This window comes from Hemicordylus capensis, chromosome 3, assembly GCF_027244095.1.
Source record: "Hemicordylus capensis ecotype Gifberg chromosome 3, rHemCap1.1.pri, whole genome shotgun sequence".
Lineage (NCBI taxonomy): Eukaryota > Metazoa > Chordata > Lepidosauria > Squamata > Cordylidae > Hemicordylus > Hemicordylus capensis.
Window position 1 is genome coordinate 307454043 of NC_069659.1, and position 26361 is coordinate 307480403.

The 26361-nt window shown below is 41.3% G+C and overlaps 1 protein-coding gene across 2 annotated transcripts in view; it reads right to left on the reverse strand.

The window, feature by feature from the left end:
• The window catches only part of EPHA4 (EPH receptor A4), a 220415-nt gene that overhangs the window by 117737 nt on the left and 76317 nt on the right, over positions 1-26361 (reverse strand). For both annotated transcript variants that reach the window (XM_053307712.1, XM_053307713.1), the window contains exon 4: positions 14213-14368. In XM_053307712.1, coding sequence (XP_053163687.1) covers positions 14213-14368 — 156 coding nt within the window. The remainder of the gene's footprint in view (positions 1-14212; positions 14369-26361) is intronic.

Sequence of the window (26361 nt, forward strand, 5' to 3'; positions counted from 1 at the left end):
TCATAGTCAGGTCTAAAGGTGATAAGCAAAGCCAGCCACATTTCCTGGTTATGTGTTGGGTAATAAAATCACCATATGTCTAAGAGTCATGATACAGACATATTTAGTACTGTCATTTTTGTCCTTCTGATACCTTAAGAAGATGCCGTATAAAATGGGTTGAGATTTTACAAGTGAATGTTAACTTTATATCATTATTTTGGGGCCTGAATCAGTAAGTGAATGAGTATATCTGGAATATTTTCAAGTTATCCAGCCAACATACTGAAGAAGAGAGGATGAAGTGAGAATGGTATAGTACTAGCAGGGAAGTCTTAGTAGAGACTGTGAATGGTTTGAAAGCTTGGCACTAGAGACTAGCTTCTAGGCTAAACAAAAGAAATTAAAGTAATGCAAACATTACTTGACATTGTCTTGACATGTATGTTTTATATACTTTCAAGTTGCTGGGAAAATCTCTGTTCCCTGTCTGTGTTGGGGAGTTTATTTCTCTGTGCTGCTGATTTTATTCAGATTTGAATGGATGTAATGAACTAAAGTATACACATGAGCTGACATCCTGGTTACCTTTGGCACACGCTTTGAAAGACAGCGAACATGCCAGGAGCCCTCACCCAAGATAGGGCTGAGAGAGATTTCTGCTTGCAGCCTTGGAGAAGCCGCTGCCAGTCTGTGTAGACAATACTGAGCTAGATGGACAAATGGCCTGACATGGTATAAGGCAGCAGTTCCACTGCTTGCACACTATTGGGCAAGAACCCATGGAGTTTGGAGAGCTGTCCATGCTCCAGAAGTGCTTTGTACACTCAGAAACACATAGCTGAGGGTCATAAGAACAGCCCTGCTGGATCAGGCCCAAGGCCCATCCAGTCCAGCATCCTGTTTTGCATAGTGGCCCAACAGATGCTGCTGGAAGCCACAGGCAGGAGTTGAGGGCATGCCCTCTCTCCCACAACTGGTTATTCCCCTGCAACTGGTACTCAGAGGCATCCTGCCTTTGAGGCTGGAGGTGGCCTATAGCCCTCCGACTAGTAGCCGTTGATAGACCTCTCCTCCATGAAGTTATCCAAACCCTTCTTAAAGCCATCCAGGTTGTGGGCTGTCACCACATCTTGTGGCAGAGAATTCCACAAGTTGATTATGTGTTGTGTGAAAAAGTACTTCCATTTGTTGGTCCTAGATTTCCTGGCAATCAATTTCATGAGATCACCCCTGGTTCTCGTGTTATGTGAGAGGGAGAAAATTTTTTTTGGTTTTGGGTCCGTCCCCCCCATCAACCAGTGACCTCAAAATTATACAAAACTAAAACATATGACAGTCCAAGATGGTCTAGACATAGAATGAAGGCATCATTTTATAAATAAAAATAAAATGCTCTGCTTGTTTATAAAAAACACAAGCAACTATGGAAAATCCACCCTAAAGCAACCTTTAGTTTGTATAAACAATCATTTTCATGTACAGGTTGCTCATGCAGATTAGATACACAGCTGTACCCACATTTGGGGAAAACATAGGTCTAAAACACATCTCCGTGACGTTTTAAGCAGACAACAAACTGAATTGAAGGCATATTCTGACATTTGGAAAATTAAAATGCTCAGACCTTTATTTAGCCCTTGACCTTGGAAACAAGGTAAGGACAGTGTTATTTCCATCTGCATTCAAATTGTACAAAATAGTCACACAGCACTGGTGGAATCCATGTTGAGTTTCCACCGTAGATTGCTCATCATTTCATTATGCTTCATTATGCTGATATCTGTCAGAAAGCATTAGAAGCAGGGGTTTTGAGTAATAGGACTGAAATGGTAATCTAAAAACAATATACTTTCTAGAGGAAATACAGCAGCGGCTAAATTCAATTAGAAGAGGCGAATGCAAAGACAATCTAAGTGATGCTTGCAGTTTATAGGAGGGCCTCCAATGTTGTGATAATAACCTGAAGTGAAAATTTTAAAAAGTTTTTTAAAAGATGCATTGGAAGTGAGCAGCTTTCAAAAATCTGTTCTTGTTAGGCAGCTGTTTTAGTAATAAATATCAAGGCCATGCCATAATATCAATCAATTGCTTATTGTTTAGATAGCCCAACAGACCAAATTATTCAGTGTCCTTTAATGAGGGATGGATTTGCGTTGGACTTTCAAGCTGGACAAACAATACTAATTACTGTGCCCCACTCAAAACAACTAATAGTTTGAATCAAACAATTTGATTAAAACATTATTAAAATATCATTATTTTAAAATGATGCAAATAGATACTACTCTCATTGACTTGAGTATGAAATATAAATGTCCATTCTAGAACATTCAGTGCATGTGCTTTATAATGAAGTATAAATGTTTGGAAATATGTATATGTTGCTCTTCAATGCATGTTATACATTCCATTATATCCCACCCTTCTTCCAAGGTTCTTAGGATTGCATACAAGAAAATAAAGTCTTTTTAGATAATAGAAGCACAGTACAAATGGAAATGTTTGGCAACCTTGGTAGTACAAGGAATAAAGACAGTTCCCTGAGAAGAGGCAGGGGGAGCAGAGGATGATTCTGTGGGCACAAAGAGGAGGGAAATGAGAAGGCAGGCAAGGGAGGGGGGAGAGAGAGAGAGAGAGTGCGAGAGAGAGATTCAGTTACTTCCAGTCTGCTGTCCTGTGTGCAACGTGAGGGAAAAGGGTCCCTAATTAGGAGGACAAGGGTAGAAAAGTGTGTAAAAGTGTGAATCTGTATGAGCCTGCAGCAAGCAAGGAAGAAGCCTGAGGTTCTCAGCAGGGTGGATTTGGATTTAAATAAAATCGATTTAAATCATCATTCAAATCATGAATTGAATCAAATCATGATTCAAATCTTGATTTAAATTGCTTCACAGAAGTACTTGATTTTAATTATTTAAATCACTAGTCAGGAAGATTCTATTTAATCATCATTTTCTAGTAAAAGGACATTCTTTCTGTCAAATATAAACTTAATACATATTCAGATATAGATGAAGGAATCATTTTTAGAAAGTAGGGACAAACTTCTCACAATGCTGTTTCATTTGGGCAACCAGGCCTTGCTTTTCTTTGTTGTACTGTTTGCCTTTCGCACGCATACCTATCTTAACCACAGGTACAGGAACTGCATTTTAAAAATTCGAAAAAGAGTCTCCTTTATAACCTGCTACAATGATAGATGTTTCCTTTCTACAGTGGAGGAGTCACTCAGAAAACGTTTATTCAGGACTGCATTAATATGTATGTTCTGTTCACTTTTGGTTTCACTTTCTATTCCCTTCCCCACACCTTGCATTTATATCAGACTCCTCCGCCATGCTCAGATCTACCCGATCCCCCCAAATCCTCTATTTATTTATTTACCTTCTTTTCTTTGCATTTGGGTGGGGGAAGCAGCAAGGGCTTGGACTGTGTTTGCGTGCTGCATGTACACCACCTGCAGAATAGGATTGATCAGGTCTGTTATCTCTCATCCCCATATACTACTGTTAACATGTTCATAGAATCGAATTAGAAGTTATGATTCATGATGATATCTTTGACCTTTCTTTAAAAAGAAAACATTGTTTTAAAAATTAAAATCAGATTGAAATTTTAAAAAATCTGACATATTTTTAAAAATCTATTTTATACCAAAAAACAACAATGATTTTTTTAAAAAGATTGATTTTTATCATCCCTGGTTCCCAGACAGTCAGGCACAAGGGTTATAACATGGCAAGCCCACACAAGATATTGGACTCAGAGATTTCCATCTGGAGCTTCTGCTCAAGAATTTAGTTGAGTTTCCACTCAGGGCATCTTGGAACTTTCAGGCAATTGGACCCAAGAGCGAAAATCTTGTGAAAGCCCAACACAGAGAATAATCCATGGACTTGGTTTGCTAAGTCCTACAGCCCAAGTACTGCCCTCCATACTGCCAGTACAGGACAGTATGGAGCAGGTTTTCCCACAGAGCACAAGGAGCGTTCAAACAGGGGCATAGCTAGAAGAGAGGAGGCCGTGTTCACCTGTCTCCCTGGCAGCCCCGCGAAGTGAGGGAGATAATGAAGAAAATAGGGAAGGGTGGAGCTGGGGGAAAGATGTGGCACCAATTGCCTGTCTTTTATTGGGGTATTGCTCATAGTGATCCCAGCATAGAAAAAAGCAATGGGGAAAGAGCTCTCTGCAAACAATTGCAGATGCCAGGGATTGAACTCGGGGTCTTTTGCATGCAAGGCAAGTATGTGCTCCATGATGAGTTACAGCCTTCCCTACTTCCCCCTCCATAAGTAGAGTAGGCCCAACAGTTTTCCACTCAGATGTTTTCCCATGCCACCTGCTGAATGATAGGGTGGAGTCAGGGAAGTCCTAATCAGTTCCTTGGGATTGTGAATGATTGGAGGTAATACACTTAGGCAACTCAGCCAAAAGGAAACTGGGAATACTTTTTACCCACCCTTTGCTATGACCATGCAGATGAAACTGGCAGGGTTCAGTTTCATGTGGACTGGGTGAGATCTATGGTTTATCAGGATCTCCTGTGCACTCTAGACTGCTCTGTCTATTCTGGACAGACTTATGCTCCCTGCACTGTAAGTCTATCAACTTTAGCATTCACTTTTGCTCACTGAACATGGAAACACTTACAGGAAGTGTCTACCACACAGTTTCTATATACATGAACCCTAAACAGAAAATGCTGGTCCCATGAGAGTTAACATTTTACAAACAAGATATTCTTGAGCCAAGTTTTTGATGATGACATGTGAAAACTTTATAGGCAGTGTACTACAGTGCATTTCTAACCAGTGCATAAAAATTAAGCATGCAATTATCATAATATTTCATGGTGATTGTATAAGAAGGGTGAGGGAGGAAAGCTTTCTTGTTTCCTTGCTTCCAATGTGAAAGTCAGGCAAAATGGAGAGCTATAAAAGTCTACCTTTCCTGGCCTAGAGTTTTAAGCTATAAAACCAAAGGAAAGTAGCAATTAATGTACTTAAAAGGAACCGTTACCAAAAGAATGATGATGTACACAAATAGAAACTTGTGAATGTCAAACAATTAAAATAAATAATTAGCAACAATAATATGTTCCTCCTCTCTACTAAACTGGATGGAGAGTGATTTTCTCTTCATTCCAGGTGTTTTCCTCTAAATTACCAATGTTCCTTTTTTTCACCTGGCCTAATAGTGAACAGAAACCTGATTTTACAAGCCAATGGAGCAGAGTGCATGTTTTTGCTAGAAGAATAGGTCTCAGATTCTATGTTTTATTTCTTCATTAGGAGGCCGTCACACTGAGCGATTACTAAATGCAAGGCTGAATGAGACTACTGGGGTTAAAGAGAGCATAATGAACAAAGAAGGTGCTTGATTATTATGACTGTCAGCACAAGGGAATTGGGTTTATCACCTGGTTTAACCGACTGGTAAGAAGAACCAAAATCGGTGTGAAAGACCCTCTGTTATTTGTGTTCTTTTCCATCATCTGGTCAAGAACGTTAGGCCAACCAAGAAATTTCCTCTGGAGCAGATCTTTAAAAAGAGTCCAATTTCTCTCACCCATCTCATTTATCACAAAGACTTTTTTTTTAATGCCAGTGTACTGATATTTTGTCTTTATCTGTGAGATTTTCTTCTCTGGTACTGTTCTCTAGAATGTGGACTAGAATGTGATTTTTTTTTCTTATTTCTGAGATTTTCTTACCCCGTAATACATGGCAAAAAAATTATACAATGGAAGCTATGTTGTTGTTGTAGTTCTTGTAGTAGTTATTATTTCTTGTTTACACAGTCAGACAGGTGTTATTGACTGGTTTGTCAATCCAGACATCGGGTCCTTCCCAAGGACCTGGGATGCCAGAATTTTATCATCAATACTGTTGGTTATTATAGATATCGTCTCAAAATATAGGCTGTTCCCAGTAAAGCTGCTTTTTGTAATTGGCTGATGGTGATTTCTGTGGCCCCTATGGTGTTGAGCTGCTCTTCAAGGTCTTTTGGAACTGCACCCAGGGCGCCAATTACCACTGGGATTATTTTGGTCTTTTTCTGCCACAGCCTTTCAATTTCAATTTGTAGATCTTTGTATTTTGTGATTTTTTTCTGTTTCTTTTTCTTCTGTTCTGTTATCCCCTGGTATTGCTATGTCGATTGTTTTAACTTGTTTTTCTTTCTTCTCGACTACAGTTATATCTGGTGTATAGTGTGGCAGATATTTATCTGTTTGTAGTCGGAAGTCCCATAATATTTTTACATCTTCATTTTCTTCAACTTTTTCAATTGTATGGTCCCACCAATCTTTGGCTACAGGTAGCTTGTATTTTTTGCAGATGTTCCAGTGTATCATCCCTGCTACCTTGTCATGCCTTTGTTTGTAGTCAGTCTGTGCGATCTTTTTACAACAGCTGATTAGGTGGTCCACTGTTTCATCTGCTTCTTTACAAAGGCGGCACTTCTTGTTTGTTGTTGACTTTTCGACTTTTGCTCTTATTGCATTTGTTCTTAGTGCCTGTTCTTGTGCAGCCAGTATTAAACCCTCTGTTTCTTTCTTCAGGTTGCCATTCTTAAGCCATTGCCAGGTCTTGATGATGTCTGATTTCCCACTTATATTGTGCAAATATTGACCATGCAGGGGCTTATTTCTCCATTTTTCTGCTCGGTTCTTGACTTGTTCTTTCTTGTAGGCCTGCTTTGTTTCATTGGTGTTGAATAGTTTCTCATTATTGACCATTTGAAGTGCACCTTCTTCACTGTCCTTGATATATTCTTCAAGGCCTCTTTTCTCCTCCTCTACTGTTTGATGGACTTGCAGCATTCCTCTTCCACCTGAGCTGCAAGAGAGATATAGCCTATCTACATCACTGTGGGGGTGCAGAGCATGATTGTTGGTCATGATTTTTCTGGTCTTACGATCTAGCGTCTCTAGCTCTGCCTGGGTCCAGTCTATTATTCCTGCAGTGTATCTGATAACAGGTATCGCCCAGGTGTTTATGGCATATATGGTGTTCCCTCCATTGAGTTTGGACTTGAGGATTTTTCTAACTCTCCTTATGTATTCACTTCCAATTTTTCTTTTAACTTCAGTGTGTGTGATGTTATCAGCCTGGAGAATGCCCAAGTATTTGTAATGTTCTTTCTCTCCCAGGTTCTTGATGTTGCTTCCATCTCATTTATCTGTGAGATTTTCTTCTCTGGTACTGTTCTCTAGAATGTGGACTAGAATGTGATTTTCTTTCTTATTTCTGAGATTTTCTTACCCCGTAATACATGGCAAAAAAAATTATACAATGGAAGTTATGTTGTTGTTGTAGTTCTTGTAGTAGTAGTTATTATTATTATTATTATTATTATTATTATTATTATTATTATTAATTGGATTTATATACTGCCTAGGATAAAAATCTCTAAGCGGTGTACAGAATTAAAACATAAATATAACACATTTAAAATTCATAAAAAGATAAAAATCAGATAAAAACTAGGGCTGTGCACGGAACCGGCTGACCCAGTTTGGTTTGAGTCTAGACTGGACTCAAGCCTGAATGGACGAGTCCAGTCCGGCCCCCATCGAACACCCCCCAGTCCAGTCCAGTCCAGTCCAGTCCGGACAAATTTGCGACTTATTTTTTTTTAAAAAAATATAAAATCAAATCAAAAGACCTCTAGCCCCTTCAGGGGGCTTCTTGTAGGCTGGGGCGGGGTTTGTCCACAAAGGTTCCCCCTCCACCCGCTGGCCTCTTAATTCACCAGCGTGGCCTGGAAAATGCTTGTAATTGGCCTGTTCGAGCCTCTGTAAGTGCACACGGCAGGCATTTTGGCTGCCGCCACACATGCATAAATGGCCCGTGCGAGCCCTGGCATTTTCTGGGCTGTGGCAGTGAATTAAGAGGCCAGCGGAGGGAGGGGGAACCTTCACGGAAACCCCCACACACGGCCTACAGGAAGCCCCCCAAAGGCACTAGAGGTATTTTGATTTGATTTGATTTTTTAAAATTAAAAAATAAATTTGCGAACATGTCCGGAGGTTCGGTTCCTGTCTGGATGGAACTGGGGGTGGGTGGGGTTGATCCCAAACCCCTGAACCTCCAGACCGAACCCCCAAACCTCTGGACCACACGTCCCTAATAAAAACACATTAAAATTTAAAAACTGAATCTCATTTGAAGGCCTGGGGAAACAGATACATCTTCAGGGTCCTCCTAAAAGCAAACAGAGAAGGAGATGCTCTCATTTCAGGAGGGAGCATGTTCCAAACCCCTGGGGCAGCCACAGAAAAGGCCTGGTCCTGATTTGCCACCAAACGAGTCTGTGACACCCGTAATAAGACCTCTCCAGATGATCTTAATAGGCAACAGGGTTCACGACAGAGATGGTGCTCCCTTAAGTACCCGGGACCTAAGCCATTAAGGGCCTGATAGATAATAAGCACTTTGTATTTCATTCAGAAACATATCGGCAGCCAGTGCAGTTCTTTTAGAATCGGTGTTATATGGTCCCTTCAGGTAAACCCAGAGACCAGTCTGGCTGCCGTATTCTGCACCAATTGTAGTTTCTGAACTATGTACAAAGGCAGCCCCATGTAGAGTGCATTACAGTAGTCAAGCCTAGAAGTTACCAGCATGTGTACCACCATTTTAAGGTCACTAGTCTCCAAGAATGGACGTATCTTGCATATAAGGCGAAGCTGTTAAAAAGCACTCTTGGCCACAGCCTCAACCTGAGAAACCAGGGAGAGTTTGGGATCCAGGAGGACTCTCAGACTATGAACCTGATCTTTTAGGGGAAATGTAACCCCATCCAGAACAGGCAGATCTAAACCATCTCTCAGATCCCGACCCCCTACAGACAGTACTTCCGTCTTGTTTGGATTCAACTTCAGTCTGTTATCCCCCACCCAGCCCAATATCACCTCCAGGCATGCACTGAGGGGGGTCATGCCATTTCCTGATGAAGTTGGTATGGAGAAATAGATCTAGGTGTCATCAGCATATTGACAGCATCCCAGACCAAACTTCCTGACGATCTCTCCCAGCAGTTTTGTGTAGATATTAAAAAGCATTGGAGAGAGTATGGAGCCTTGTGGAACCCCACACTTCAGCTTTCACTTTTCAGAGCAATAGTCTCCAAGCAACACCATCTGGAATCTGCTAGAGAGTTAGGAATGGAACCATCGTAAAACAGTGCCACTCAATCCCACCTCCTTCAAGCGACCCAGCAGGATACCATGGTCAATTGTATCGAAAGCTGCCAAGAGATCTACAAGGATCAGCAGAGTCACACTCCGTCGATCGCCAATTGTAGTTCATCCATCAGGCTGACCAAGGCAGTCTCAACCCCATAGACCACTCGAAAGCCAGTCTGGAAAGGATCTAAATAATCTGTGTCATCCAAAACCACCTGGAGCTGAGAGGCAACCACTTGCTCCATCACCTTGCCCAACCAAGGAAGATTAGAGACAGGCCTGTAATTAACTAATTCTGAGGGATCCAAAGCAGGTTTCTTCAAATAAGGTCTAATAATAGCCTCCTTAAGACAAAGAGGCATCCTGCCATCCCTCAGCGCAGCATTTATGATATTTACCAGACCCACTCTGATAATATGAATATCACGTGAAATTAGCCAAATTGGGCAAGGGTCAAGAAAGCAGGTGGTGAGGTGTACAGTCCGAAGCAGTTTGTCCACATCGTCAGAAGTAACAAACTGAAAATGATCCAATTCTATCCTACAAGAGGAGTTTCTGGGCATCTCTACGATAGACTCTGCGGTAACTGTGGAGTCTAGTTCAGGGTGGATACAAGATATTTTATCAGCACAAAAGTTGATTAAAACATCACAGCGAGTAACAGATGGTTCCAAATTCAAATTCAAGCCAAAGGGGGCATGAACTAGCCCCCTCACAACCCTAGACAACTCAGCTGGGCATAAATTTGCAGAAGCAATGAGGGCAGAGAAGAACTGCTTCTTCGCCATCTGCACTGCCTGAACATAGATCCTCAAATGAGCTCTGTGTTGCAATCTATCAGATTCATGCTGAGACTTCCTCCACTTGCGCTCTAGTTGTCTACCTCGCCGCTTCAGCTTCCACAGTTCGTCTGAAAACCATGGGGAAGACTTTAAAGCAGGTCAGAGAGGATGCTTAGGTGCGATTGTGTCTACCACTCTAGTAAGTTCATTATTCCATATAAGGCCAGGTTTCCCAGCCTTGGTTCCCCAGATGTTGTTAGACTACATACTGTTGACCACATGATGTCCCTAGCTACAATGGCCAACAATGGTCTGCACCCAAGACTGTGTCATGGACCACATCTCTCCTTCCAATAGCTTTCAGAATTGGAGACTGAGGGGTGGAACTGATTTTGGTCCCCTCCATGGATCCAGCCAGCCTTGGTTCTGTGTGATCCCAACTCCACCTTGCTTTGCTTCAACCTTTGCCACAGCTGGATACCAACCCCACTTCACCTCAACTCAAACCTTGTGGGCATGGAGAACAGAACAGAACTGGGAACCCCTGATTGAAGTACATTAGATTACACCAGCTGGGCCGGGCACAGAACATCTGTTCCTCTGCTGCCTCCCCCCCCCGCTCGCCACTGCCTTTTCCCCTCCCCCTGCCCCTGGCTTTCTGGTTGACGTGCCAGCTGGCCCGCTTCTTCTCCCCCTCTTCTCCTCCCACCCACCCGCCAACTCCCTGTGGCCAGGCCAGCCCACTGCCGCCTCCTCTTCCCTGTGGCTGGGCCAGCCCAACACCACCTCCTCCTCCCTGTGGCTGGGCCAGCCCAACACCACCTCCTCTTCCCTGTGGCTGGGCCAGCCCAACACCACCTCCTCCTCCCTGTGGCTGGGCCAGCCCAACACCACCTCCTCCTCCCTGTGGCTGGGCCAGCCCAACACCACCTCCTCCTCCCTGTGGCTCGGCTGGCCGGCCGCCGTCTCCTGCTCCTGGCAGCCGGGCCCGCCTGCCGCCTCCTCTGGCCAGCCTTGCTATTTTCTCCCCGTCCCCATCACTATCCTATCCCGCAGCTGCTCATGAACTCTCACGAGAGCTGCCCAAAATGGGATTAGCGACAGTTACATTTAAGAGAATTATATGTAAAGAAGATTATGAAGGCTAGATCTGTCAGTGTCTATCGGCTATAACAGCTAAATAAAACCGATCCAATTTTGGGAATAACAAGGCAAGGTAACTGTTGCTTTCATGCCTACTTGTGGGCTTCCTAGATCGCGCAGGATACTGTGGAAATGAGATCATGCACCTTTGGTCTGTCAGGGCTCTTTTAATCTTAAAAAGAAGGAATGTTCATATATCTGTATATAAAGTAGCTTGTTCACATATAAAAATAGTCATTTACTATCAAAAGAATAGTTCTGTGGGAAATTTTTTCTTCTTTGAAAGAACATCCACGTTGGACTAGAAAGACAGGGCAGCTGTCCACAAAATCACCCCATTTAAAACTAGAACAAGGGACTCCAATGGACATGGGGAGCCTATTCATTTCAATTCTGAGGCCCATGCTTCTGTGCAGGGGCGTAACTATAATAGGACGAGGGGAGACAGTTGTCTGGGGGCCCACTGCCTTGCCCCCCCAGAGGCAAGTCACATGACTGACTCCTGCCACACACCTGCCCAGGCTTCCTTCAGTTGTATTCATCCTCCAAAATTGATGTGAGTGTTAAGACCTGGAGCTTTCAGGTCTTTCTCTAGTACCTTTAAATGACTTGCATCGTCCACAATTTACAAAGCCTTTTTAAAAATAATTTAGGATAATGTTCTATTGTGGTACATAGGATATATAGATAGACATATTACTATGCTTTTTGTTACCACTATTCAGCCTCATTTAAGATTTCTTTACTTCATGAGCTGAGCTTCAGTGAGGGGGGGAGCATTTTAAAATCGTGTCTCTGGGCCCACTCCAACCTTGCTATGCCCCTGCTTCTGTGGCATTCAATGTGTGAATTGAAGATCCTAAAAATGGCCTGGAAATCTCAGATTGTGATTAATAATTGTTAATCAAGGCTGCCACGTACAAGTCCTATTCAAACATTATGAGCGCAAGTGGCACTCATGCTTCCAACTCCAAAAGTGAGGAGGAACTCCCACCCCAGAGCTATCACTCACCCCTTCAAGCTGCTGCTCCCAGTTACAGCATCGTTTGTCTGAAGGGAGAAGCACTGTAATCATGATTCGGGTGCTTCCAGAAACAGCAATTTGGATCACCTGTGGTTGCTGCCAGCCGTCACAGTTACTGCAGTTCCCCCTTCAAACAAACGGAGTCATAACTTTGAGCGGTCAGTTTGAGGAGGTGAGTGACAACTGCAGGGTAGGAGTTCCTCCCTGCTTCCGGAGCAGTAATCCTGAGTGACGCTGCACTCAATAACATGTGAGGGAGGGTACAGAGAATTTAAAATGGAGTGTCACCCCATTATATCACACTTATGCTACTCAGAATGTTTGATGATCTCACATTCATTTATCCAGAAAATTTGGTTTGGAATTTATTCTGAATCTCATGGTAGTCAGCATAAATGCTGAACTATGTGAGCACCTGAGGATGGGAAGGAAAGGCTTGCTTATAAGTATCTCCTTTAGTAACAAGACGAAACCTGGGTCCACCCATTTTTATGAGCTTTTCATTAATTGATTGGGTCCACCATCAGGGACCATTGTCTTACTTTCAATATACAGCTGTCTCTGGTTTTTCTGAACTCCATTTGCTGTGCTGGACTATTTCTACCTGATCTGAACTACGTATTCACCTCTGGCCCTTTTCTCAGGCTGTTGGGTGGGGTGGCCCCAAGAGAATGGAAAAAATTGTACCTGTGACATAAGCATGCTCAGAGTACCATCTCTTTAGCCCTAGCAAGCTATAGGCATTCTTGTGAAATTAAAATGTAATCCTCTGGTTCACAAAGTGCTTTACCATGCATTCTGGGATCTAGTCCTTGAGATTTCTGCAACTCTCTCTTGAGATTAAATTCACACACACAATACGTTAACACTTGGTAGAATACTTCCAGTGCAATATTGGAACAAACCTATTTATGTGACTCTGAAGAGAATGACCAAGAACCTAGAGAAAGAGGGATAATATCCTATCCTGCTAGTACATAGCCAACCAGACAATTTTAGGAAAAAGTGACTCCTGTGGTAAATATCCATGGACAGTATTATAAATTTTCTTATTTATTTTATTTTATTCATTTTATTTCTATGCTGCCCAAAACAGTCTCTGGGCAGTTTACAGTAACAGCACAAATTAAAACATAATTAAAACAGTAAAACAACTTTAAAATATAAAAGAGTGTTAAAATCTAAATCAGTGTTAAAATCTAAAATCCTTCCATATTGTGTTCACAAGTTCTTAGCACTAGAACTATGATGTGAATTTAGAGCTATCCAGTTGTAATAGTTCTATTTATATTTATATCAGCTCCATATAAATAATTGTTACCAAAAAAGCCACTTCTTATTCTTCTCACAAACAAGTCACCCTATTTCCCATTGCTGTGGTTCCTAGATTGTCTATGCTTGACAAAGGATTCAGCAAGACCAGTCACCATGCCAAAGGCATCAGAATGTAATGACCTCACCATGAACAACCATATAAATATCGAATCACATCATCAATATTTAAAGATGCTTTAGGGACTCTGGTGGAAAACTGGGACAGAAATCTACTAAACAAGCAAACAAATATGATTGTGTGAATTAACTCTTAGGTTAAGCCACAAGCTAACACGTTCCCTGAGACAGAATCCTGGAAAGAACAGGAGGAAGCTATTTTCAGAGCTGACACAAATCAGCATTTACTGACTCAGTTTCCTTCAGACTTTCTTTCCTCCTGTTTTCTGATTAGAGCCAAGATATGCAAGTCTATGATTGTTCCTCATTATGCATACACAGTACAGCCTTGAGGCATTTCTACAGTGCAGATACCAAAGCAAAAACAAAAATGGGCAAACAAACATGGAAGCAGGGTTTCCTTTTCTTGTCACTGACCTACATACTGTCACTTAATTGCAAACTTCATTTTCCGTAGTGTACCAGGAGAGAGGACCGGTATTGACATGTTGTGTTGACTTGTTTAAAAGGGTATTGTTACTGAATGTTCCTGTCACCAACAAGACACTTTTCATAGCAGGATGAACATCTCTGGGGAGTGTTTCATGTATAAATTATTGAACAGCAAGAGAAGCAGGAAAGGAAAATTAATATATAACTTACGAGTGCAGGGCATGGAGGCAGCATCATTTTCTGCTCGGGAAAAGCCTGGGTCGCACGTGCAGGAGGTAGAGCCATCCCAGATGGAGAAACTGTGAGGTGGACACTTAGCACAGGCAACATCTGTTGAGAGGGCCTTATAGTATCCAATCTTGCAAGCTTGGAGAAACAACAGGAAGAAGGAGTGTTACTAGTATAGGACTGAATAATAAATAGCAACCTCATTTAATCAGTATCCAGACAGGGAGACAATTTCAAAAGAGAACAAATGATGTCCACTTATCCCGAGGAGAGAAATTAACTCGCCAACAAGCACTTGATTGCTAGCTCTCCAACAGAGGAAGGCAGTTTTTAATTCCGAGGAGAGCCCTTTAACAAGCTGGCCTGGAGAGCTTGCAGCAGTACCTATAAGCATGCCTATGCAGCAACTTGGTTGGAAAATCTGTCTCATTTTGTTCTCTGCATGGGCCTGCTACGTAAACCCAACTTCCTTGTTGCCCACCTGCAGACACTCACACACTGCATTAAACAGGGTGCAGTTGTTTAATTCCATGACCACTTCAGAAAGGCAGCTGATGGTATGACACTGCCAATTTTTGAGACAGAGCGGAATAAGACCCCACTGTGACTGGCAGCCAACCTCATACTCCAACATGTACAGAAATGGCAATTCTCCCTCCTCGCAAAGCCAGGTGAATTTGCTTTCCTCTCCACAAGGGATAAAATCAACACATTTTCCCCTCCGCATCTCCTCAGAGTTGGAGCACATCAGGGCTGCACTCTTGGATGCACAGTCCCCCACGTTCAGTGACATCACCTCATAAAAATGGTGCTTACATGGTTGGCTACTTTTACATCATTTGGGCTAATAAAAAAAATCCTCAGATGTCTCATTAGGAACACCTTTTGAACAGTGGCTCAGAAGTGTGTCTTCCCAGGCATTTTCAGCCACGGGCTAAAGATAAAAGTCTTTCAACACCACCAGACACCAGGGACAGAGGAAGCATCCAGGCAGTTTTATAAAGGACAAAGAGCAAAAGAAAGGAGAGAGTTACTGCCAGAGTTACAGCATGACTCACTTCCACGTCTCTGAATTTATCATTTAGTCTGTCTTTAGAGTTCCCTTGCTCTTTTCTTCTACACCTCCACAAACCAATGTGCAATCTTTTTCAGTTTTTCGCCCACTTACTCCATATCCTTTTATATGATTTAATTTCTTCTCCCTGCTTTTATGATGCACTTGTAACAGCCAAGGATTTTTTTTTTTTTTTTTGCAACATGTTTTTAAAAAAGCAAGTCACTTCACCCTTATTAACTGAGGCCATTTATGGAATCTCCTTAAGGAGTCAAAAACTTTACGAAGTGTGGTGCAGCGTCCATAAAAATCACTGTGAGATCAATCTTGCCCTTGCTTGCTTCGGCTGTCACTGGACCAGAGAATCTTATAAAAACACATAGCTCTGGTGACTAAGATTTATGCTTTCAGAGTTTACACACATCAGATAATTAGATAGGGTTCAACTTGCAAGGTGCTGTCTGGCTATGCTTCAAATGGCCTTGGGGTTTTGATTAAAGTCAGAAACCGCAACATTGGCAAGAAGATGCAGGAGGGTCAAGCTCAGCCTCCCCACATCAAACACAATTAGTCCCTGAACACAAATGCAAACCTATTGGGTATGGTCCATCATTCAGCCAGCCACAGCAAACAAAGGTGGCTTGTTTGCAAAATGATGAGACTTCTTATAAGCAGCACAGAGAAGAAGTCACAAATTACATTTAAATGTAATTACATTTAAATGTAATGAATTACATTAAAAAAACAAAAACAAACCAAAGCTGAAATTCTGAAACATGGGCAGGAAGGAGTTGGAATCATTTTGAGACTTACAGTGATGATTTAGTAATACTAAGCATGACTTAAGTTGGACGGGGTCTGACCTATATCACACTGACCCAGTTCTAGGTTCACTGTCAAAATCCCTTCAGAATGCTCACACATACTGTGGCCATGTAATTGCCCAACATTTTAGAGATCATTTCTAAATCACATCGTGTCCAGATTGCCAAGGAAGTGCTCATTTTAAGAATTGCTGATTGCTATGATGGAATCTTCAACAATAATCATAACTTGAAGACCTTCAGGAAGCCTCTGCTTGATTTTCCATCACTTATCACCCAAGGAAGTAAGGGGCAGGGCCTTCTTCACTGTGGAGCATGCTGTCCCAAAAGAAATAGCTGATCACCTTCTCAACTGAGTCAAGATTTTTTTTAATACAGGAAGGCTTTCTGCATGAGCCAAATTTCTTCTCTGCTGGAAGAATTTGATATTCCTGATGTGTTATTTTTTACTTAACTTAGAGTCCTGATTTTGGCATATTTATGATTTTATGCATTGCTTTCATTGATTCGAATTGTTTTTGTGGATTATGTCGTATGCTATGTTGAGTACTTGATGAAGCTAACCACTATAAATAAATAACTCCCAAGGATCATGGACAGCAATCCTCATTGATATTAATAAGATATTCATATATTTTTACTAAAACCCCATTAATTTTTTAAAATTAACATGGCAGTTGTTGAGATTTGAAGCACAGCATTTCCTTACAGGCAGCATGATAACTCAAGCTGGCTGGCATAAAGTGGACTGCAATGCAAAGTGGAGAGGGAGACCCAGGGGGTTCGTGAAGCTGTGATTCTAACCCCACTCTCTATAGCTTGCAGTGCCTAGTGCCTTTTGAGAGACAGAGGATCTGCTGAATAACAGTATAAGAATGGAAGGCCTTTTCACACATAATATTCAAAAGTGCATTTGAGTGTGTCACGGCCCAGGCCTGACCAGTGCCATGAAGCTTCACCACTGCCACCAAGTAGAATTCTTTACTTTCCTTGGCCATGTCTACTTTACAGCCCTCCAGACCTCTATCTCGAAGTCAAAAAATGGGTGTGGCAAGGCCTTTACGTGTGGGGTGGTGGAGACAGAGGCTTCACAGATTTGAATTTCACTTAGAAAGTTTGAAGTTTTACTTAGAAAATACTGTATAGTTCAATTCATAACCGCTCCTGCACTATCTTCGAAGGCACGCACAGAGTGCTGGAAACTGTAGCCCTTTCCATTGCTTTCCTCCTAGAGCTCTTAAGAGAGGGTTCCGTCAGTACTAAGAAAAGCACAATATTGTGTGGAGGTCACCACAGAGGAAGCTCTTTACCAAAGTGACCCCCGCTTAAAAAATAATGAAGTTCACTGGTTTAAGGGATACACATGAAGATGTTAATATAGGGCAAAACTACAGAGCATTGCATTTTTTAAAAACAAAAAATCTACATACTATATTCTACCAAAAGAAATCTACATTCTAGCCAGTGTAGATTTACTATACACATATAAGGAAAAACATTTGAGCCTCATAATATGGCCTTAGTCCTTTGACTAGGGGTATGCGCTGAACCAATTTTCATAGTTCGGTCAAATTCAGACCATGGTCCACGTCGAATCAATTCAGTTGGACCAACTGGTGATCAGTCTGACCAAACCCACTCGAACCAGTTTGCCGGTTCGAGTGGCTGTAAAGGGAAATCCAGTGAGGATTTCCCTTTGCTTCTGAAGTAAAAAAGTTTTTGTAAAGGGCAGCAGGGGAGCAGTGAGTGAGAGGCTCCTTTAAAAGTCAAATAGTCACTTACCGGCAGGCCTGGGGTGCTCCCCCCACCATCCTTCAGTGGAGGCAATATCTGGCCGCGGCATATGTGTAGAGGCCATTTGCACAGTCAGTGTGTTGCTGATTTTATTTATTTATTTATATTTATTTTTACACTTATATCCCGCTCTTCCTCCGAGGAGCTCCAAGGAGCTCATAGTTATTTTTATCCTCACAACCCTGTGAGGTAGGTTAGGCTGAGACTGGCCCAGAGTCACCCAGTGAGTTTCATGGTTGAATGGGGATTCGAACTCGGGTCTTCCCAGTCTTAGTCCAACATGCTAACCACTACGCTATGCTGCAAATGGCCTCCATGCATATACTGCTTCAAGAATGTGGGGGGTGGGTAGCGCTGCAGGCTTGCCAATAAGCTCCTCCAATTTAACTTTTAAAAGTGCCTCTCACTCGCTGCTCCCCCACCGCCCTTTACAAAAACTTCTTTTACTTCAGAAGCAAAGCAGAATTCTCACCGGATTCCACTTTACCACTGCTCGAACCAGCGAACCTGTCTGCGGGTGAACCAGACTTGGTCTGGTTCAATCACGGACTGTACCCCTTTCACGAGGGCCAGTCTGGTCCACAATCAAATTGGTTGAACCAGCCCAGTTCATGGTGGACCGGTTCAATCACTGACCGGTTTGGAACAGACCTACCCTTTGACAGCTATTTCTTCTATTTCTTAGCCTATGTACTTTGGTTGGAAGAGCTAGTAAGGAGGGCTTATAGAGTCCAAAGTTGATATTCTCCAGCTCAATATACCCTTTTTTCCTTTTTCGTGCAAGCATTACATTCTTTTGCCTTCTACTACATTAAACCCAGTTCATTAATTTTTCAGGACCCAAGGAAAGAAAGCTCTTTCTAAATGCATTGGCAGTTTCTGAGGCACAGAGCCATTTTGCTTCAGCTGTATAAAATCATATACCTGGATTCTCAGCCTTCTTCATTTTGCTATATTCAGATCCCCTTTCAGCTCTTGGCACATCACTGATAATATGCTGAATTTGTTCAAATTTTCTTTATATCTCAATAGACTTCTCTCTCACAAGCTAACCTAGTTCTTTGAAAGATTTTTTTTTTTTGCTTTGTTTTTTAAAAAATAGCTGACACACCTATTATGACTGGCCAAGGCCTTTTAAAAAGAAAACAAATGTTAGGTATTTTACAATATTTTTAATAAAGTAATGAAATTGGCAAAAAAGTTTTTTAAAAACCCCAAAACAAGCAACTAACCATGTACAGATCCCTATTTCCCAAAAGTCTTTATTGCATACTCAAGACAATCCTTCATTCTTTTCTTCCGCTTGGGAGGATTTTCTGGAGAGGACAGAATGTGTATGGTATTCTTACACGGCTTGCAAAAGATGCCATTGTAAAAAGATTAGGTCACATGAATAATACAAACTTTGCATTCAGTTCCCTTAGCTTTGCCTTAATTAGTTCTTTCTGTTAGAATGAGAAAGAGAATGAAAAGGAATGATGGTGGAGCATTTTCTTCTATTCAGATCACACACTGACATGATATTTTAAAACATAATTGTCTTCAAGATTCGACAATGAACATTCTTAATCAGGGGGAAATGAAACTGCAACATCTGTATGGATGCCTTGTCCTCCTGCCTCTTCCATACATCAATTTTATTTCACATGCAACTAAACCCCATAAACCAGGGGTTTAAGTGCACTTAACAATATGTTGCATTTTAAAAAACATTTATATGCCGCTCCTTCTCCAAGGAGCCCAGAGCAGTGTAAATGGTTATGTTTATCCTCACAACAACCCTGTGAGTTAGGTTAGGCTGAGAGATACGTGACTGGCCCAGAGTCACCCAGTAAGTTTCATAGCTGAATAGGGATTTGAACCCAGGTCTCCCCGGTCCTAGTCCAACACTCTAACCCTACAACACAATAGGTATTATGGCCACCTAGTGGAACTAAGCTCCATCAAAATCAATTGGATATATTTATCTATTAAATATTAAGATCATCTAGGGAGGTCCAGTTGCCACCGACTTGGTTGGTGGCGACTCAAAACCGGGCCTTTTCTAGGGTTGCCCCGGGTCTTAAACACAGTATGCTTCCTAGCAAAATTAAGAGACTCCCCTTCTCTGGATATTTTTAAGAAGGACCTGAACAAATAGCAGTTTAGTCAGACTTTTAAAGTTTTACATTTTAGATTTGGTAGCTATATTTTAAACTGTTCTAATTGTATTAATGTTTTAATTGTTGTGTTTTTAGATTGTGAACCACCCAGGGACTTGCATCCGGGGTGGGACAAAAATGTGTCAAATAAATAAATAAAATTAAAATAAATAAATATTTAGCTAAGGAAGGAAGGCGCCATCTCCAATGTTAGTGTGGAAGCTGGACACACTCCCAATATTTGACTGTGTGCAAGATATAGTTAAGGTTGGAACTGGGGAGCTTGCTCATCTGTCAAGCCCCAGCCCTTTAGGTCAAGCATGTCCTACTTAGATTCAGTCCCTGAGCTTGTTACTGAGGCCGGAGGAAAAATCCTTCGACCTGGCTGCAGCTTGACAGATGAGCAAGTTCTCTGCCTCCAACCTTACTTTTATCCTGCACATGATCAAATATTGGAAGTGCGCCCAGCAACCACACTAAGCTTGGAAACTTCTCCCACCTTACTTTCGGTTGTGAGAACATTCCCATACAGTCACGGACAAGCAGATGTTGTGTTCAGGTAGTAATGTGCAATCAATCCAGGTAGCATACAAGGACTTGAAAAGCCTATAAATATGCAAACAGCAAGTGCATAGGCTCCATCTGTGCAACTGGGAATCTTGCCTATTCCAGGACCTCCAATCCCTTGGACAGAGTCTACATGTACACAGTTTTCCATAAAGCAACAGGAAAGTCTCGCTTACACACACACACAGGGTTGACTTGCAGCCAAGTTCCATGATTTAGAAATCTTTTTGTGCGCACATTGAGAAACCTGCATTAGTTGCCACTATAAGACAGTTTAGAGACAGGTATGAGCAGCAGCATCTGTCTCATGCATTCAGATGAATACACAAACAGTGCTACAGTGGCATTCAATGAAAACTTAGCCATGTACAACAGATCTTCCACATGCATAAAGATGCTGCTGTGAATCAGGGTATACCTCTGCAAACTAGCTCTGTAAATGTGGCCTTCTATGAGCCCTGATTTGATCCTATCGAACATCGATAGAAAGAACTCAAACATGCAGTCTGGAGAAGGCACCCTTCAAACCTGACACAGATGGAGCAGTTTGCTCAGGAAGAGTGGGCCAAACTACCGGTTAACAAGTGCAGAAGTGTCATTGAGAGCTACGGGAATCACTTGTTTGTACTAGTGATTGCCTCTAAAGGTTGTGCAACAAAATATTAGGTTAAAGGTCCCATCATTTTTGTCCATGCCATTTTCATTTGTGTTATTTGAAATATTCTGTTGCATCAAAACTCTAAAGCAAAGTCTGATTTTTGTTAAATGCAGAATAAACAATGATGGGTGCCAATTACGTTTGTCAGTTTCAAGTTATTTCAGAGACAATTGTGGGTTCTTCTTTTTTCATGGAAGGGTACCAACACATTTGTCCACGTGTGTAAATGAACCACCCAAGTGGTACATTCCCCAGTATGCAAGTTTAAACAATTTGGTTTGACTAATCTGTTCCATAAACAATATATCTAATAAAAGACATGATGGTTGTATACAAATATGTATATGTATATATACAGCACTTCAAGTCACAACTATTTTCCTTACAATGCTGAGATTTAAACTTATTGTATCTCTCTCTCCATAATCTTTCTCCTTCCTTTCCTTGTGTGGCTATTTTGTTTGCAAGCAAAGGTCTTTTATTTGCACAGCATCTTCATTTGTTTAATTGCTAATAAAAACAAACAACACCTTTGTTCTTAAAATGCTGGCAAAATCTTCAGTAACAAGGCAGTATATGCAATGAACGGAAAAAAATCTTCAAGGAAACAGGTTCAAGCAACCTACTTCCTATCAATTGTCTGCAAACGAAAATAGCAGCAGCATTATTTTTTTAATGGCAAAAAATGCCTTGCTGGTTTCTTGCTGAATGCATTGTAGACTGATGATCACTGGTTTACAATATCAAGAGCACCTGCTACCTTGGAAAATAGCTGCAATGTATATGTATATTTTAGTGGCACTCAGTGAAAAATAGAAGTTTCAATTTCCCCCCCTCTACTTTTCTTCTTCTTTAAATAAATAGACTCCCTTTCTCAAAATTTAACAAAACCACATCTGCCACACAAGCAGACAGCTTCTTCCTTTTATTGTTATTGCCATCTTTGAACAGATTTTTGTCTGTTAATTATAGAACTCAATTGTTTGGATAGCCTCTTTTGATGAGCTTTCTACCCCACACCATGAGTCCCCTCAAAAATGGCACAGCTGTTTCAATCCCAAATGCTCATCAAGACTTTTTGACATGTTGTCCTTGTGGCTGGGCCCTTTATCGAAAAACTAAAAGAAAAGAGTCACCTTGTCTCTTTGAGACAAATATAACGGGTCTCTCAGACTATGGGTCTCTTCCCAAAACTTGGAACCCAGTTCTTTGCCAGCACATGCATAATTTCTTTTGAGAAGATTTCAAGGAGAATGAACTAATAGCTCTCTTGTAAGACTACAATATTTTTTTGGTCCCATGAAAATTAATCCATGTAATACCCTCGATAGTAGCTGAGTTCACACAATCACAAGGATTCTGGTTAAAACGTTTAATCAGAATTAGCAAGCACTGCATACTTCCATGGAGCTGATCGTGACAACCCAGAATTTCTAAGCAATCCTAGTCAAACCATTTCAAACCTAGTGAAATCAGCCATCAAATTCTTGGCTCGCCACAATCTCCTTTTTAGACTGTAAATTGGTATCAAAACTGTTGAGAGTCATAAACACTCTGCCTTGAATTAACTATTCAGCACTTGGCTTACATAGTAAGCTGCCTTATACCAAGTCAGACATCAGTACTGTCTACACTGACTGGCAGCAATTGTCCCAAGTTCAATTCCAGGGATTGGTCCTGGGCTTTCTGCATGGAAATCAGGTGCTCTTTCACTGTGCTATGGTCTTTCTCCAAACAAAGGAAGGGGAATGATGCCCTAATTAACTACTACTACTACTACTACTACTACTTTTATTTGTTAGCCATCCCATAATAAATTGTTCTCTGGGCAGCTTACAACACAACATTGAGACATAAGATAAAACACACACAACACATTAAATCATATCAGAACAAGGTTGGGGGATACAAAATACAAGACAAAACAATTTAAAAGACATTTTTAAAAATTAAAATTAAAATTTTAAAATTTAAATAGTTTACTTGAAGAGGTTAAATAATCAGGCAGAAAAGCTGTGGATAAGGACATCTCATGAGCAGTGAGCCTCAGTTAATAGGACTCATCTTTAGACAGAAATCTTTAGACATAGCAGAATGTCAGAGTGGTGGACAATGCAAATAATATTATCAGTAAGAAAAGCTTTACAAAATTATAACTGAAATGCTTCTTCTGGTGCCTGGCTCCAAAGCACCATATAACAACACCAGAATATCATGACTTTTTTTTCCCCTAAGGGAGGAAATAAAAGAGAGAGAGAGCCACAACTCAATCCTATATGATAAGTTTTTTTGGGGGGAACCACCTACATATTCCATTTCAAAGAAAAAATAGTCCATGGTCTGTGGAAGAAGAGCTTTACAAATTCAGAGCAGTGGAGGTTATACTGGGCACACTTGGCACCTTCTTCAGGTCCATTGACTCTGCAAAGATTGTTCCATCTTCCTCTTGAAAATGTTTCAATTGAATAACGTTTAATACTGGTGTCAGCAGCAAGCGGTGCTGAGCGAACAATAATATCTGAACTAGCTTTCCTATTTCAAACTGCTCAAGCTGCTGCTATGCTTATTATAGGCTTCATCTGATGGGAAATTTAATTGCTTTTGCAAAAAGCTGTTAAGATTCAGGAAATGAGTCAGCTAGTGAATTTCAGAGAGCTAGCCATTTTTCTTAAATTCAGGGAGTCATTTCTCCCTTTATTCAAGCAACGAAGGGCAATCCATGGTGACATTGTTAGGTTGGTACCTTTAAAACCCTGATCAGGGAAGCTATTCCTGTAATATGAAAGACCAATGGCTTATTCACACAGCTGTGGCTTGGAACAACTGATGGCTTGAACATATGATGGATTGTCATACATATAGAATCACAGGCATAGCTTATCTTCTATCACCTCAAATACAAACCTCAATGCCACCTTTGCATTTAGAACAGCAACTGATTTGAAAGGGGGATTTCACATGAACCTGCCCATCAATTAATCTTTCTTCTCGGGTCCTCATCTGGGTTCTCCAACCTCAGAGGTTAGGCAGATGGCTACTTGTTGTGGCCTTTTCTGTGGTGGCAACCTGGTTCTGGAATTCCTCTCCAAAGAGATTTGCCTGCATCATCATTACTATATTTTAAGTGCCAGGCTACAGATCCAAGATGGTCTTCTGAGCATTTAACTAATAATTAGCCTTCACTAATTTACTGCATTTATGCTGCCTATTATTTAACTCTACTCATTATTCTTTTTTTAAAAAAAAATTGCTCTTCGTTTTTAAAGCTTTTATTATTGCTATTTAATGTTGTGATTTTAAACTGCATATTGTAAGGCACCTCGGAAACATTTTAAGAGTGGAAAGTACTTTTTAATGAATGAATGAACAGACCCCCTTTCCCCATCTAAGTTACTTCTAGCTGCTTCCCTGCACACATGGGGTTTCAGCCAGATCACAGTTGAAACTCCCCAAGATGGAAAAACAGCTGGATGGCAATTTAGAGCAGGTAGCAATGGGAAAAGTCCATCTTCCTCAGTGCTTCTCCATTCTCAATCACTGCCTCCCCAAACTGCTTTCCAAAATTAAAAATGGCATCAGGAGGACTCTGGTGCATGCATTTATACAGAAGGAGTAGTTTGTTCCTTAGACACAGTCCTTTTCAGTGGAAGTCATTCATCTGTCAGTCATCTTAAAAAGAAAACAAGCAATAAGGATGCATATGTGAACCAGCTCCAGGAAAAAATCATGGTAGCCAGTATTGACATGCCTTGCCAACATGGAAACAGGCTCATTTATAGGAATAAAAATGCTGGCCTTTGTCTTTAACATCAGAATCAGCAGGGATCGCAATCCCACTCTCCTAGGCTTCATAATCAGTTCCTCTTAAAATTTACTAACAGTTTGAATCCTCACATTAACAAGCCGTAATCCCATTGTCAGGAGGCTTGCTTACAAACCTCCTTCCAGGAGTAAAAAAAAAAGGAAAAAAAATCAGTGTGAAAAAAGAAAAAGGGGAGGGGGGAAAAACATTAACAGGAAGAGATCTGCATCTCTAAGCATAGTCCGGTCTGCTGGGATTATCTCTCATCTCTTAAATGTTGTTAACAGCTCAGTGAAAGGGCAATTACATTCCCCAAGTTCGATGAAAACTGTGATAGTGCACAGAAGCAGCTAGACTAGCTTGAAAAGGGAAAGACCAGCACTTGCTTCCCTCCCTGTCCAACAACATTGTGTCACAGGGTACTTGCTACTTGAATGTAGGGGTGTGCAAATTGATTTGGGTACAAATAGATTTGTACCCAAATCTAGCTGATTTGGGTCATTTGGAGACAAAACAAATCACCCCTGTGGTCCATTGGCTAGATTCGGATCCAAATCAAATCACGCCTGATTCAATCAATTCAAGATTCAGATCCCTCCTATTAATTTCCCCAGATTCCCAGCTTTCATTTTTTAAAAAAACTTGTAGAAGTGGAGTTATGGAGCAAAATGTGTGGTCACTATCTTTCAAGTGTTTGGATACTTTGGTGTATAATAACTTTCCCTCAATGGATCCCTATGAGGATTCATTATACACCTTCATTTCTTCTATTCATTTTGACTGTCTTTTGGACAGTGGAACATAGGAAGCTGCCATATACTGAGCCAGACCATTGGTCTATCTAGCTCAGTATTGTCTTCACAGACTGGCAGCGGCTTCTCCAAGGTTGCAGGCAGGAATTTCTCTCAGCCCTATGTTGGAGATGCCAGGGAGGGAACTTGGAACCTTCTGATGCTCCTCCAAGAGCGGCTCTATCCTCTGAGGATGGGGTCATCTTGCAATGCTCACACTTCTAGTATCCCATTCATTTGTAACCAGGGCAGACCTGCTTAGCTAAGGGGACAAGTCATGTTTGCTACCACAAGACCAGCTCTCCTCCCATGACAATGGCAACTGTCAACTGCCATGTGCCAACTACACCCCACTCCCACCCGTAACGCAGTGGGGTACTATTCAGTTTATGTTCCAGTATTTTTTTTCATGTTTAGGCTCTTTGGTGTCTAATAACCTTTCCTCGTAATGAATCTCTATGAGAATTCATTACACACCAAAGAGTCTAAACACTTCAAAA